Source organism: Eptesicus fuscus, chromosome 13, assembly GCF_027574615.1.
Source record: "Eptesicus fuscus isolate TK198812 chromosome 13, DD_ASM_mEF_20220401, whole genome shotgun sequence".
In the NCBI taxonomy this organism is placed as follows: Eukaryota; Metazoa; Chordata; class Mammalia; order Chiroptera; family Vespertilionidae; genus Eptesicus; species Eptesicus fuscus.
The window spans coordinates 45,366,076-45,383,031 of record NC_072485.1 but is presented as its reverse complement, the minus strand read 5'-3'; the positions used below and the strand labels follow the sequence as shown (position 1 = coordinate 45,383,031).

The 16,956-nt window shown below is 41.7% G+C and overlaps 1 protein-coding gene across 1 annotated transcript; it reads right to left on the bottom strand.

Annotated features, from left to right (window-relative positions):
- On the bottom strand, positions 1-951 carry LOC103294667 (olfactory receptor 2AG2). The gene has a single exon (XM_008151084.2). The coding sequence runs from the start codon at positions 949-951 to the stop codon at positions 1-3; it is 951 nt and encodes a 316-aa protein (XP_008149306.2).
- Positions 952-16,956: the final 16,005 nt, after the last annotated feature.

Below are 16,956 nucleotides of genomic sequence, written 5' to 3'. Positions count from 1 at the left end.
CTAGAAGGTGGGGTGTGTCCGCAGCATATATTTTCCCATGACCCTCCTCAAGGCCCCCATGACCTCCTTATTCCTCAGGCTGTAGATGAGGGGGTTCAGGGCTGGAGTGACAATTGTGTAGAAAACAGAGATGATGTTGTCCTGCTTGGTGCTGTGCAGGGAACTGGGCAGGATGTACATGAACGTGGCAGCTCCATAGAACATCCCGACCACAGTCAGGTGGGAAGAACAGGTGACTAGGGCTTTCTGCCTCCCCTCATTTGAGGGCATGTGGAGTACAGTAAATAGGATTAGTGTGTAGGAGGCAACAATGACAGAAAGAGGGAGCAAAAGGAAAGTCACACCTGTCACATACACCATGAGCTCATATCTGGAGGTATCTGCACAGGCCAACTTCAGCAGAGGTGGGATCTCACAAAGCAGATGACTTATTTTCCGGGACATGCAGAAGGGGAAGTGCATGGTATAAAAGGTATGCCCTAAAGCACTCAGGGATGCAAGGATCCAGGAGGTGGCCACCATGAGCCAGCAGACCCTTGTACTCATGAGGACCATGTAGTTCAGAGGATGACAAATGGCCACATACCTGTCATAGGCCATGAAGGCCAGTAGGAGGTCCTCTGCACCACCCAGAGTCAGTGCCAGAAACATCTGAAGGGCACAGCCCCCAAAAGAGATGGTGTTTTCACTGCGAAGAAAATCCACTAGGGCCTTGGGAGTGACAACAGACGTGAAGAGGAGGTCCATGAGTGAGAGCTGCCCAAGCAGGAGGTACATGGGCACGTGGAGCCGGGTGTCCATTGTGATGACCAGGAGCAGCAGGCCATTGCTGATCAGAGCCAACATGTACAGAATTGTGATTATGGCACAGAGCAGCTCAGGAGACTCACTGTCCTTCAGAATCCCCATCAACATGAAGCCACTTCCCAGGGTGGAGTTCCCATGCTCCATTCTCTTCAGTTGCCTAGAACCAAATGGATTCTCAGTGAAACCCTTTCTCAGGGAGTTCACCCTAGTTATCTATTAACTCCTGTCACTATGGGGTGGCCAACAGGAATCCCATGACGTGGTACCTCTTCCTCTTTGTACCTATGTTTGCTTTATGACTTCTGACTTTTTGAATATTCTTATTGAATTATGGTAAAGCATGTTGCTAATAGCTAATCATTAAGAATTCCCTTTAAATAAGATATTCAAAAGGATGAGCTCAGATAAGCATTTTTTGTAGATAGATAAAAATATATCTGTCTTCATAATAAAGAAATCCAGTGGGCATTGCTTTAAAATCTAGCTGGTTTTCTGCTTAAAATATACTTGGATTCCAATTCAGTGTTGAAGTTTTCCTATAATAAAGCTCTATGACATCTTCTCCTCACATGTGACATCTACTTTACAGATGTGACATCTGCCTTCACTTTCCAGTCTCACTGTCATTGATAGCTTCCTGAACAGGGGCCTCTCATCTCTTGGAAAACTTGCTCTCTTGTGTTCTTGAACTGTGCTCACATCTTTGGTGATCACACTGCTACCCTTCTGGAGGGAAAAAGAATTCTGGGCTGAGTTGAATGGTCAGGTTGGTATAGATTTTGGAAGGAAATCTGCAGGAAAAGTACAGAAGGTGTTTGCTTCTTTGCAGATAGTAACAAGATATTTCCTCAGGACGTATCAGGGGAAAATGTAATAGATGCTATTTGCAAAGGTGTGGCAAGGTGTTTGTGTTTAGGGCATCTGATAGAAGAGGAGAGCGATAAAAGAGGAGACTTTATAGAGAAGGCCCCAAACCTTCCCATCACCTGAGAGTAAAAGCAAGACACTGATCAGGAAAATCAGATTCTTCTATCTTACAAATCTGACTAAATAGTGAAGGATGCTGGTCCTGCTGAACCCTGAACCATATGATAGTGCTGGTGGGAGGGATTAAGACGGAGAGAAAATGGAGTGAGTGGGGTTTGTAGGATAGTGTTCACTTAGCTTGCTCTTTATGATTATAGATCTTTCACAGTTGGATGAAGGATTTAGGAGTCACTCTAAAACAGAAAAATTCAAGACCAAATTCTTCATTTTTCCCTTGTATCATCTGCCCTTAATCTTCTTATCTTCTATTAAGTCATCATCCTGATCATCTTAGAGTTGGGACCTTTTTAAGTAATAGGATGATAAAATCCTAAAATAAGAAGCCCCATCTGATGTACTTTTTTTATTCATTCCAAAAATATTTACAAAGGACCTATAATGTATCAGGCACTATAACTGTGAAAAACAGTTATTTAAGTACCAACACACATCCACTGGTGGTGATTAATATGTGAAGGAAAAGAAAACATACTCTGAGTCCATATAAGTGAGATTTCAGGAAAAGATTCCCTGAGGAAGTGACATATAAACTATGGGCTGAGGATGAATAGGAGGTTGCTAAGAAAGAAAGGGTCAGGGTGTAATAGAGAAAGGGAATAACATTGTAAAGGCCAGGACACTGAATCAATCCAAGAATATCCTGCCTGCCCTTTTGCTACAATAAAGTCTGGGCAAGAAGCCAGCCAGAAAAACACCCTCTGTAAATCTGTCCTTTTATTTCTTAGGGTCTGAGATCTTTCCTTTGTATCACAAAGCCAAAACGGTAGGTTTGAGCTAAAAAACATTGGTTGGACTACTTTCTTTGCCTATTGACATCAACAAAAAGACAAATTCGAAGATAAGTGCTAGCACTGTTCCTGGTAAATATTTGCCTTGAAATACTTTTGCTTTTGTTTAATTAAAAAGATAAATGGATAGAGTAATAAAGGGAAGAAGAGAATTAGGTGGGCACATTTATCCTGATTTCTGCACCTGGAGTGTAGACAGAGTTTTAAAGAGCAGAAAAAAGGGGCTTAGGTGACGTGGTGAGCCTTAGAACTCGGGGTTCTACCTTTCTCCCTTCCTCTCCTTGAATTTGACTCCTGCTCTCTCTTTTCCTGTTCTCGGTTCCTCTCCTTTAGGGACACCTAAAAACAAAGGCCAGAGGACACACACTGGGTCTACAGAGGAAGAGCTCCCTGGAAAATTGCTGGTGGTGGGAACCTCAGATCAGTAAAGTCAGCAGAGACTAAGATTAACAGATGGGGTACTGTTATACTTCATAGGAAGTGGTCAGACCCAGCCAATTAACAAGACAGAGCTAAGAATTTGTAAGCATATTTTAATGTTATTTTTTCTGTATCATTGCTCAGTATGTTTTTAAATTTTTATTATTTGAATTGGCTTTTTTTTTCTTTTTTCTGTGACTTCGGACTTTAGTGTCACACAGACATATAGGGAAGAGCCACTTTAACTGATTCTAAATGATCCTTTTTTTTTTTTTTTAAAGGGCACACCTCAGACTCTTAGAGGCCAGGATAATTCAGGTCCAAAAGTAAGTACTGAGACTTTTACCAGGACGCATAGGAACCCAGGTCTGGTCAGTGGAACAGATGGATTGTAGATGTACCCACATGGACAGGGTGCCTAGAGTGTAGAAGGGAGTGGGTGAGCTATACACCCTGAGGGGCTAGAAAGTCTGAGAAGCAAAGCAGTGAGGTTTCTCAAGACTTCCAGACTCCACCATAATTTCATTGGAACAGAGACAGAGTCCTTACCTGAGAGGAGCAAGGGCTCAGCTGCCAGACCACACCTCTGCCCTGTGATTTACTTGAGGGATGAAGACGTTTTATAAAAGTCAGAGGAAGAAGAGGAGGCTCTTCTGGCAGAATGGAGTGTAGGTGTGCATATGGCTGCGTCTGAGATCAGAGGTCAGCAATTCCTTCAGTTACTGGTACGGCACATTCTCTCACAGGGTAGAGATGGATGCAGACTGGAAGCTGAAAACCTAGAGCAGCTTCCTGGGGAAGCAAAGAGTGGAATCGCGGCAGACTTCTCTCATCTACTCTCCCTGTGTGAAAGCCTCACAGCCTTGGTGTGGTTCTGGCTGAGTTCTGACTTGAGGTTCTCAGATTTTCATGTGTTCCCATTCTGGTGGGGTTCTTAATCAAAGATGAACACAGCGGAGATTTGGTACAAAAGGGCATGGGGAGGAGCTGCCCAAAGGAGGCCCTCTGGTGCCCAGCCTCACTGTCCCTCGGGCAACAGTGAGCTAGGACCCTGTCCAGGGGGAGCCATTTGGTCTCATCCCCTCAGCTGACATAACCTTCCCTGAAAATGCTGCTCTAGGAAACAAGATTTTAATGAATTCCCTGGGCAAGTCTCCTGGCCTCCCATGTCTGCAAACTTCACCCACTAAATGAACTCTGAGGCCCGAGGGCTTGTTTTGTCCCATATGCATTTGCTAAGGCTGTTTCCAAAACCCTAACTATATATACAGACCCAAGAATTGAGGCCCACCCCCCTGGCTAGCCCTCTGTTCAAATTATAAAGTATGTCTGTAAGTGTTGCCACTCCCCATATCACTCTTTGTGCCTCTAGACTTGGCTATTACAAGCTAGAGGGAACTGAACTCTTCAGTGTGTCTATATCGGATCTTCCTTCATTGACCTTTAATTAGCATCAAAGCAATGACATGTTAAACCTTCTATGCTTTAGGTTAGTTGTTTCTCTTTCCTATTCCCTCTCATTCAGGTGCATGAATGTGTAGTGAGATTTCAGGAAAAGATTCCCTGAAGAAGTGACATATAAACTACGGGCTGAGGATGAATAGGAGGTTGCTAAGAAAGAAAGGGTCAGGGATTCCCTATATAATCTGTGTCCAGTGGGCTCAGCTGCTTCGGGCTCTGGGATGATGACACAACACTGCCTCTACCCATCACTGCTTTAGTGAAGCCATTCTCATCTCTCCCCAATATTTTGCCAGGTGGTCCTCATTCTCCAGTCTCTCTTTAATCATGCATTTTGCCAGTGAATGCTAAAACTGCTGCTGAAGTTGCATCTTTTTTCTTTCAACTTTAAGAAAATTAAAAATAAGTTTTTATTTTCTGACTAGAGGCCTGGTGTGGCATCGAGCCTAAACTGGCAGTCAGACAACCCTCTGGCAATCTGGGACTACTGGCTCCTAACTGCTTGCCTGCCTGCCTGATCACCCTAACCCCTCTGCCTGCCTGCCTGATCACCCCTAACTGCTCTCCTGCCAGCCTGATTGCCCCTAACTGCCTCTTCCTTGGCCCCCACATCTGGAACCCAGGCTTCCCTCCCTCTGGCCGGCCACAGGCACCTGGGACCTGGGCCAACTTTGTCTGGGGCTGGCCATAGCCGTAGGTGCCTGGGAATCTGAGCAGCTTCACTGGGTCCTGGCTTTGTCAGGAAGGACATCCAGAAGGTCATCCAGAAGACATAGGGCTGTGCAGGAAGCAGCTGATCCATGATGTTCCTCTCTCATCAATGTTTTTATCTCTCCCTTCCTCTCTCTCCAAAAATCAATAAAAGCATTTAAAAAACAATAATGACCAACACTTATTCAGTGCTTACTTGCCTGGCACTTTCCTAAATAGTCTATGTGTATTAACTTATTTAATCTTAACAACAATCCTATAAAGTATATTTTCAAATCTCTATTTTACAGTTGAGGAAATTAAAGGGTAAAGATGTTAAGTAACTTGCTAGTCACACAGATATCAATTGTCAAGGTAGAATTCAAAGCCCTAAAGCTTTTAAATCTTCAATTTAATTTCAGTTTTAATTCTAATAGCAGCAGCCAGTAGTGAAAAATTCGTTAATGCTGATGGATTTGGCCCAGGGAAAACCAAGCAATGCTCAAGAGATAGAGGAAATTATCCTCAATATCAAACATGTTCATAAATGAAGCTGGCTAAGGTTAGTTTTCAGATATGTCAATTAGAAAATAACCTACAAAGGTCATTATTTCCTTGTTTTTTGTTTGTTTTTGCTTTTTTTTTTCCAGGAACTATTAGAGATAGCATTTCCTAGCCTTGTACCAATCCTTTTAACTCTCAGTTACTTACAAGGCTATCTCTGAAAAGTCCTTTCACTTCTTTGTCAAGACTCTTTGCTGCCCTAGTTTCCTCATCCCAAATGTAATGTCTTTAGGCTGTCCCCTACTGTCCAATGCTACCAAAAACATCTGACTGACCTGGAAAGGAACTTGTCTTTATGCTCATACATATTCATGCCCACCCCAGTGACTGAAGAAATTGGCCCCTAAGAAATCCATCAGAGCCAAATAGTGTTATTACTTTCAGCACTGACCACAGCACTTGAGTTATATTCTGATCAGTGTACAAGTATATTATTTCATTTTTCTGAACACATGGCCAGTAATATTGAAGTTTAAGATCAAATGAGGCCAGGATGGAGGTGTTAGTAAATGCTATGGTGGTAATCATTTTGCAATATATAAACATATCATATCAATATCTTGTACACCTTAAATTTACACAATGATATATCTCAAATAAAGCTGGAATAAAAAAACAAACTTTACTCCAGTGAAAATCAATAAAGGAGACCTCAGCCCTAGCCTGTTTGGTTCAGTGGATAGATCATTGGTCTGTGGACCAAAGGGTCCTGGGTTCAATTCCAGTCAAGGGTATTCAGTTGCAGCCTCCTCCCCAGCCCAAGCCCTAGTCAGGGCTCTTGCAGGAGGCAACCAATCGATGTGTTTCTTTCACATCGATGTTTCTCTCTGTCTTCCCCTCTAAAAATCAATGGAAAAATATCCTCGGGTGAGGATTAAAAAATAATAATAATAAAAGAGACCTCAACCAAGACTGGTCCTGTAGGGGGAGCTCTCATGCCCTAGCATTCATAGTTTGTTGCCCCAAGTAGAAAGAGACCCTGCCTTGCATTTCCAACAGAGCTGTTGCCTGCCCAGGCAAAAACCCAGCCAATGAAAAGCCACTATACTAGTACATTCCCAAACCCAGTTACCTCCAATGTAATCTTTGTATACAACATTCCCTTCTAAGTCCATAAAACAGGAGTTCCTCTTCTTTGTTTCTTTGGGCTTGCCTGTGGTTCCCCATTAGATCACATGTCCTGAATTGCAATTTTTTGTTGCTTCCGAATAAACTCATTTTTTGCTGGAGAAATACCTACCTATCTGTCTAAGTTCAACACACACCAGGACCATCCGACTTTGGCTCACGTGGAGCTGGTTTTCTATTGAAATCATAGGATCTTTTAACAATTATTATTTCTAATATCAAGTCATTGGTTCCTCTAATCCTATGCTTATAAAATTTTTCAAACCAAAGTATAAGTTTACATTTAGCCCAAGTAGAATGAGGACTTGAATTCCTCAGGGATCCTTGCATTGATGCTGTCACAGATCCCTACAGAATCTGGTCTCTGCATCCTGGTTTTATTCAAGCTGGTATGTTTTTTCCATCCTTTTCTTTAAGGTTGAAATTTAAATAGAGAGGGAATCAAGAAAAGTGGGGTTTAAAATCTAGAAAAAGAGGAGGAAAGAAAATGAGTTTTTTTAAAAATAAGGAAAAGATAAGAGGAAGAAGGAAAGGTATTTCTCTGATAGCAAAATAATACTCAGGGAAAAAAGTTAAAGCTTTTCTCTGTGAAATAAAGCATTATTATGAGCAAGACAGAAAATTTCTCACAGGTTCATTTCAGGCCACAAACAGTCTAACTTTGTATGTTGGGTTTTGGAGACCACTAAAGCCCTAATCTCAGAAGAGAGTCTGGCAGGAATAATGCTGGTGCATCAAGTTCTGAGAGTGAAAAATTTTGCAATGAAGAAAAGTGGAGGTAATTGTAAACAAGAAACAAGCCCTCCTGAAGTCTTAAGGTGCCAGAAGGTTCTGAATTCTAATTATCAGAGTGAGCATATCTCCTAGCATTCATTTCCTAGCAAGTTTTTGCAAGAAGCTTTCCCTGGAAATCACTGATGCCAAGGAGCAGTTGCAGCTTTGGCATTAGTGTGGGCCAAGTTGAGATAGCTCAAACACACACACACACACACACACACACACACACACACACACACACTCACACCATAGCTGCTGGGAAAGGAGTGACAAAGTGGAATTGGGATCGAGGAAGATGCAGGGAAGCCTGCAGGCGCACAACACATTTATCCAGAACCATTTACAAATATCCCTACTTTCAAGCCTTTCCTAAAGAAGCTCCATGTAGGGGGAGAAGCTATGGAAATGAGAGAGACTCCCCTTTATGCCTTGTCTGAATAAGCAATGGTTGAGGATGCAGAGGTGGGAGATATCACTACAATTATTGAATAATCTGAACCTCATATTAAGTTTCCCCAAGATCATTAGTCTGTTTAGACAGAGAGGTCTTTAGTAACCCATCAAGTCAGGTGCTGTATCACAGGCACTAAATCAATGTCAAGATCATGACTATTCCAATTTATGAAATGGTTGGGTCAAAGAAGCAATGTTCTTGGAGTTTTGTTTAAAGGAAACACACTCCATCTGCTCTCCCTGATACTGTAAAACGTATCTTACAAGACAGCACCCCAAAACTCACCTGTGAGTCAGTCATGTTATTTGCTCCACAGTTAACTGGTCCTAGTACTTCAATAGTTGTGACTCTCCTGAGCACTTTAAAATTTTTCAAGGACACTAAATTGTAGAAGTGTAAGCCTTTCTTATTTTTCTTTGGCTGCTAGAAAATTCAGTGATTAAGAACCTGGGCTCAGAAGCCAGACCGCCTCATTGTGAATCCCAGTTCTGCCATGTCCTGGCCTTTTGAATTTAGGCAAGTTACTTCAGCTTTCCATGCCTTAGTTTCCTCATCTCCCAAATGGTGATAGTAATAATACCTATTTCATGGGGCTATTGTGAGGATAAAATAAATTATCTATACAAAGTCCTTATAACAGTGAGTTATATTAAAAATTGCTAGAAAGTGGTGGCTAATATAATATTATTACAATGATTATTCTCATAATTTGAATGGAGTTTGTGTCCTACTCAGAGCAAGCAGACATGCCATTATTCCATGTATTTTTAGTCTCACTTTTGAAACCAATTAAGGTATCTAGCTTCTAGAATGCCCCTTCCTGTGATCATGTCTTTCAGTATTCATGCCATATGCAGTCTCCTCCCACAATGAACTGTGATTGAACCTGTGTGAATAGTAGAGCATTGCAGGAAGTGACAGTGGATGACTTCTGAGGCTAGATCATAAAAGGCCCTACAGCTTTCACCTGGACTTTTAAAATTTTTTTTTTATTATGTGGTTATTTTATTTTATCCTTTCTTTCTTTCTTTCTTTCTTTCTTTCTTTCTTTCTTTCTTTCTTTCTTTCTTTCTTTCTTTCTTTCTTTCTTCTTATTTTTATTTTATTGATTAAGGTATTACGTATGTGTCCATATCTCCTCATTGCCCCCTACCTCACTCCCATACATGCCCTCACCCCCCAGTGTCTTGCGTCCATTGGTTATGCTTATATGCATGCATACAAGTCCTTCAGTTGATCTCTTACCCCCCCTCCCCCCGACAGCCTTCCTGCTGTAATTTGACAGTCTGTTCGATGCTTCTCTGCCTCTGTATCTATGTTTTTGTTCATCAGGTTATAATGTTCTTTCTTATCTATAAATGAGTGAGATCATGTGGTGTTTTTCTTTCACTGACTGGCTTATTTCACTTAGGATAATGCTTGCACAATTTACAATAGCTAAGATTTAGAAACAGCCTAAGTGCCCATCAGCAGATGAGTAGATTAGAAAACTATGGTACATCTACACAATGGAATACTATGCTGCTTTAAAAAGAAGGAATTCTTACCATTTGCAGCAACCTGGATGGAATTGGACTTTTTTTAAAAAAATTAAGATTCTATCTTCAACCCTAAAATGTCGTGAAAAAGTCCAACTATCCTGAGGTTATCATGCTAAGAAGCAGTCAGGTTAGCTCGTGTTGAGAAGCCTCATGAAGGGAAAGAGGGATGACCAGCCAATCCTCACTGTTACAACTCTTGTTGAGTCCCCTCACATATTCAAGTCATATATAATCTATGTCCCCAAACATCATGAAGCTACCCTCACACAAATTATAGATTCACAAGCCAAATAAATGATTGTAGTTCTGGGTTGGTTTTCTTATGTAGAAATAAATAACAGAAGCACCATTTTCTCCTGTGCCCATTTGCTTTCCTTTTTTTATTTTACCTTTAATTGATGTGGTCTTGTAGATAAAATTCTTTTAAATTCCCCATGGAGAAGCATAGCATCTATAAAAAAAATAAATGGAAATGTATAAACAAATATTAGGTGTTTAAAATAAGGCTTTTGGTTCCCATCTCATCCACACCACACACTCTGTCTCACTCAGTTGATTGAATAACCATGAAATTGTGTCACAAATGCCATATATCTGTTCTTTGATGTAAAATTAGGGAGTGTGGCCAGACTTTTTAGGATTTGTTTTTCTGTGCGGCCTACTTCATCAGTGTACCAACTGATGGTCATGAGCTTCACTGAAGCTACTCTGAACTTAAGATTTCAGAAGCAGAAAACAGGTAAGATTTACTCAAGAGGTGCTTGTGTCTTCTCCATAAGTCCTTTCATACGCTCCCTCAAACTTTCCCTCCCTCCCTGTTTATTAGATCTGTTATCTCACTTCAGGAGCCAAATCTTGCTTGCTGATCACAACAATTTCTTTTCTGTTCTGTCCAGGCCTGCTCTTCCTCTGTCTGACAGTGAGGCTCTGTTCTTTTAATTCCTTCATTTGGTCAGATAGTATCTCAGTTTTTCTGGGTTTTCCCTGTTGGCCACTCCATATCCATTCTCAGCCTCTCCATTTTGTTCTCTAAGTTATAGGAAGCTGACTTCTATGGGCTATCTAACCCAGGATCTTTTACCCTCTGAACAGGAGCAACATTAGCTTGGGAAAATGAAAAATCTTGGCAGTTTTATAATGAAAGATTCCACAGGAGATGTTGAAGAGAGATTGATATTCCTCATCCACAAATAAGAACAGGAGAAACAAGCTAGAGCTTGTGCTTAAGCTACAGGTCTTGTTTGGTAATCTTGCATAACACTTTGAAATATGATACTCATTGCTTGAGGCATCAGCCAAGATAGACAAAAATATTTAATAAAAATCCTATAATGATTCAATCAACACACATATATTGAGGGTCTGTTATGAGTAAGACACTGCTATGGTAGAAATACTATAATAAATAGAATATAATCCTTATTCTTAAAGAACTCATAATCTAGTGGGGGAAACAGACATGGGTGAGCAGTCACTACAGTGTGATAAGCCCTCTGTAGAACAAGCACAGTGGACTTTGCAGTTCTGAGAAGTACCCAACCCACTGAGAAGGAACTGGGGGACTTCCTAAAGGAGGTAGTGTTTGGTTGAGCTCTTGATTGGGAATTAGCCATATGGAAAATGGGAGAAGGACAATTCAGAAAAGGGAAAGTAAAATATACAGAATTGTAAAACAAACCAAAGAACTGCAAGAAGTATCTTCGGAATGAGAAAAAATGGTGGAAGGTAAATGGGAATGGTAAGACATGAGAGTAGAATCTGCAATGGATAGATCATGGAGGGTCTTGTATTACTTTGGAGATAATGGGAAATAATTGGAGCGTTTTAAGTAGGAAAGTTTTCATTTTATAATACTCTGAGAAATAAATGTGGAGTTGCTCTGGGCAATAAGATAGACAGTTTGATTAGGAATGAATGGTTCCATTGAGGGATACATGAGTCAAAGATTCTGAATTTTTCTGTATACAATATAGTTCTGAATTCCAGTCTTAAGTTTAATGAACCGAAAAAAAAAAAAAAAAACCAACAATTTTATCTTTAGTTCATCCTGGGATATCTCTCATTCACCCAAGTTTATGCCACTGTCCTAGTTCTAACACCATGCCACTGCATCAGGAGGAGGGGAAAGTATGCCTTGATTTTTGGTCCCACAGATTTCCAGTGAGATATTAATCTCTATGACGCTTCCATTGTATCATGTTGGAAAGATGGAAGGAATCTTTTACAAGGATAATTGTAATCCTTTATAATCAGATGCATCACACAGTCATTTCTCTTCAGAGTCTTACAGCCAGGATGACAAAAATCAGGGTACCTATTTCCTCTTTTATGGGACCATCACACCTCTTCATCTTTCTTTCACTCTGCTTTCCTCTAAGTGAATCTTTCTTTAGCTTGGGAGAAATACACAATATCTCTCTAAGATTCTTTAATTTATGGCAATCAATGTCCTAAATTTATATGAAACTGTACAGTTGACCATTGAATGATGTGGGAGTTAGGGGTGCCAACCCCCAATGCAGTAAAAAATCTGCATATAACTTTTGATTCCCTCCCAAGTTTAACTACTAATAGTATACTGTTGATCAGATAATATAACCTATAATATAACCAATTGATTAACACATGTATGTATTATATACTGTATACTAGTAGTATCTTCTTATAATAATGTAATCTAGAGAAAAATGTTAAGAAAATCATAAAGAAGAGAAAATACATTTACAGTATTTATTGGGGAAAATTTCATATATAAGTGGGCCCAGGCAGTTCAAACTTGTGTTGTTCAAGGGTCAACTGTATTTTTTTAATGCAGTGTCATGCTTTTCCTGAGATTGCTATTCATACATGCAATGAAATCTTTGAAGGGAGGTAAGAAATGAATTGGAAGGAAATACCTGGAGCAAATAAGTTAACATCTCAAATTATTATCAAATCATAAGCTCAGAGGAAGGGCTTCCAGGAAAACTGGCCAGGGCCCTTCCAATTAACACTCTTTAACTACCTTGATATTGGGGGCAGGGGCAGGGCAGGGAGAGAGGGGTTCAGCTACAGTCGTCCAGTGCTGCTGGGAACTGAAGACTGAAGAGATGGGTACAAGATGACTCCAGAACAGACAGGAAGAAAAGGATTTCTCAAGGCCAGGTCAGCAGTGAGTTGGGTTTCTCAGTTTCCAGGAAGGTGAAGCACTGGCCATGCCTGTGAGATTCTCCTTGCTGGGTAGTGGAAGGCAGGGGCATCTGCCGGCACTGGGCCCTTTCATAATGGGTCTGTAGGGCAGACTGCTGCTTAGCAAGTGTGCAGCCAAAACCCTATAATGTGTTTCTTTACATGGCTAGCGTTGTCAGTTAATATGTACTACTAGTAGCCCATTGCAGGAAGATTCCTGCAATAGGGCTTCCTTCTGCGCTCTCCACTGGCCCCGCCTGCTAGCCTCCCTTCTCTGCCCACCCCGCCTGCTTGCCTCCTTTCTCCCCCGCCCTGCCTGCTTGCCTCCCTTCTCTGCCCCGCCTGCTTGCCTCCCTTCTTCCTGCCCAAGCTGCTTGCTTCTCCACAGCTTCGCTCCTGCTCCCTTCTGCAACACTTGGCTTCTTTCTACGCTGTCCTGATATGCAAATTAACCGCCATCTTGGGTGGTTAATTTGCATACTTGCCCTGATTGGCTGGTGGGCGTGGCTTGGGCATAGAAAAGGTGTGGTCAATTTGCATATTACTGTTTTATTATGTAGGATTACTGCTCAAGATTGCTAGGCCCATTCTGTTCCTGGCATCCACTGTCTCAAGGGTCCAGAAATATCATCATTAATGAAACTAATTTTCTTTTTAGCCCTGAGGTAAGGAATGGTGAAGGTTTTCTTTTAAGCTCTCAAAACCAGAATGATATTACCCATCTGAGGATAAGTGGTGCTGATAGCTACAATTCCTAATGAGGCCAGCCAGTATCAACAAATTCAAGGTAACCTTCTGACATCTCTCTCCCTCTTAAGGACCCCTTCAGTAGGTCTCCCTACTATAAGAAAATAATAGCTAATCTTTGTTGAGAAGTAATTAAAAGCAAAACACTATGTTATGTGATTGACATGGTTATTTTATTTAATTTTCAAAGCAACTTTAGGATATAAGTACTGTTATTATTTCCATTTCACAAACAAGAAGACAAAAACTTTAAATAGCCAAGTCACATGTCCTAGTTCAATTAGCAGTGATCACACAGGGATTTAAACTTAGGCCAGCCTGATTAATATCCAAAATATATAAATAACTCAGACAACTCAACACCAAAAAAACAAACAACCCAATTAAAAAGTGGGCAGAAGGCCTGAATAGATACTTCTACAAAGAGAATATGCAGATGGCCAATAGATATATTAAAAGATGCTCAACATCATTAATTATCAGAGAAATGCAAATTAAAACCACAATAAGACATCATCTCACACCTGCCAGAATGGCTATCATCAATAAGTTAACAAACAAAAAATGTTGGCCAGGATTTACAGAAAAGGGAACCCTTGTGCACTGTTGGTGGGAATGCAAACTGGTAATACCACTATGGAAAACAGTATGGTGTTTCCTCAATATATTAAAAAATGGAATTGCCTTTTGATCCAGAGATTCCACTTCTGGGTATAAATCCAAAGAAACCCAAAACAGTAATTTGAAAGAATATATTCACTTCCATGTTCATTGCAGCATTAGTAACAATAGGCAAGCTATGGAAACAACCCAAGTGCCCATAAGCAGATGAGTGGATAAAAAAACTGTGGTACATACATACAGTAGAATATTAACCATAAAAAAATGAAATATTACCATTTGTGACAGCATGGCTGAATGTAGAAGATATTATACTAAGTGAAATAAGCCAGATAAAGAAAGATAAATACCATGTGATTTCACTTATATGTGTAATCTAAAGAAAAAAACAAACAAAAGAGAAACAGACTTACAGATACAAAGAACAGACTGATGGCTGACAGAGGGGATAGGGGTTATGAGGCTGGGTGAAAAGGGTGAAGGGATTCAAAAGTACTAATTGGTAGTCACAAAATAGTCACTGGGATATAAAGTACAGCATAGAAAATATCATCAATAATGTTGTAATACTAGTTAACTGCCAGGTGCTAGGTGGGCACTTGAAATATCGGGGTGGAAACATTTTGTAAAGTAAATGATTGTTTAACCATTATGCTGTGCACCTGAAACTAATTCTATCTAATAAAAGAGTAATATGCAAATTGACTATCACTCCAACACACAAGATGGCTGCCCCCATGTGGTCAAAGATGGCTGCCCCCATGTGGACACAAGATGGCTGCCACAAGATGGCCAGCAGGGGAGGTCAGTTGGGAAGGACCAGGCCTGCAAGGGAGGGCAGTTAGGGGTGATCAAGCCTGCAGGGGAGAGCAGTTGGGAGGGAGGATCAGGCTTGCAGGGGAGGGCAGTTAGGGGTGACCAGGCCTGCAGGGGAGGGAAGTTGGAGGTGACCGGCCCTTTAGGGAAGAGCAGTTGGGGAGGACCCCAGGCCTGCAAGGGAGGGCAGTTGGGGGCGATCAAGCCTGCAGGTAAGGGCAGTTGGGGGGGACCAGGCCTGAAGGGGGGGGCAGTTAGGGGTGACCAGACCTGCAGGGCAGAGCACTTTGGGGGGACCCAGGTCTACAAGGGAGAGCAGTAGGGGGGTGGTGGGACCAGACCAGCAGGGGAGAGCAGTTAGGGGCAATGAGGCTGGCAGGGGAGAGCAGTTGGGGGGGACCCTGCCTGCAGGGGAGGGAAGATAGGGGTGACCAGGCCTGTAGGGGAGGGCAATTAGGGGCAATTGGGCTGGCAGGGGAGTGGTTAGGGGGTGATCAGGCTGGCAGGCAGAAGCAGTTAGGGGCAATCAGGAAGGCAGGCAGGCTAGCAATTGGGAACCAGCAGTCTTGGATTGTGAAAGGGATGTCCCAGATTGAAGAGGGAGCAGGCTGGACTGAGGGACACCCCCCACCACCACCACCTATGAACGAATTTTGTGCACCAGGCCTCTAGTACAAAATAATGTTGAATGCAAATTGTAATTAAAAACACTTAGATCAGTCTGTATCCAATTCATGCTCTTGCCACTAGCTAGGTGGTGAAGATCTTAAATTCCAAAAAAATGGATTTGATTCAATAAATAATGAGATACACTTGAAAAAGTTTTAAATCAGGGATAAGATAATACTTCTAGGCTTTTCCTGGTTCCCATTTTTCTCTCATCTGCAAGTGATTAGGTGTGGGCTGGAATTTCCTGTGCAGCTGGAAATTCCCACATTACTCAATCACTTTAAAAAAAATGAAACTGGTTTTTTAGTGTACAACTGGAATCCATAAAGACAGGTAGACTTCTACTATTTGCCGGAGCAAATTTCCAGCCCCGGGTAGGACAGAATTGGAAGAAAGATCTAGGATTCATACTGGTGAGTATGCTCTTTCTGCAGGGGCCCATGGTGGAGTAAGAGTCTCTTTCCCTTAAATGGGACATGTGACTGAGAGACCAGGGAGGCCCCAGTCCTCTTTTTCTCCTGTAGTAGGTAAGGAAGTCATCATGTTTCTTATCTTTGCTTTCCTTTTTCCATTTGTCTCCCCTCCTCTCCTTCCCGTGTCTTTCCTTTCTGCCTGCTCCCCTCCGCCCCACCACTCTACCCCTCCATGATCTTCTATGGCTCTACTGTGATCTCTCTCTGGGTCCCCCACGTCACTCTCTGTCTTTTTGTCTCTGCCTTCTTTGTCTTATAATTCGGTAAGGTCCTGCTTTAAGTACATGGTTTAGGGCTCTTTGCTCAAATTTAGGAACCCAGGGAGGGAATCCTCATCAAGAACTCAAAGGCTGAACTATCCCTGATAATATGAATGCATAAAGTGCAACTACAACTTGGGTCAGACTGAAATCAACAGGGAATTGACAGTGTGCAGCTTAGGGAAGGTTTCTGGACAGACTCAGAGACTGGGTTGGACACATGTCTCAGCCACTAACTAATATGTTGTGTGAAATCTAGAACCTCTAGGTTTATCTGTGAAGTGAAAGGGTTGCCTAGACAATACCCAAGGTAATTTCCCATGGCAGTCAGAAACTCCTATTGATTATATATAAGAATGTTTTCTATCAACTCACTGAAGCCTGGGCCCATTTTTTGTTGTCATTGTCATGGGAACGGGGCAAAGTCATGTCTTCTGCCTGTACCTATCTTTGTCCTAAAGAACAATAGTAAAACAGATCTGTGCTCAGGTCCTCCATCAGACACTGAGCACTTGGGGAATGGTA

Coding starts and splice junctions, on each gene's coding strand:
- LOC103294667 (XM_008151084.2), bottom strand. CDS start 951: ATGGAGCATGGGAACTCCACCCTGGGAAGTGGCTTCATGTTGATGGGG.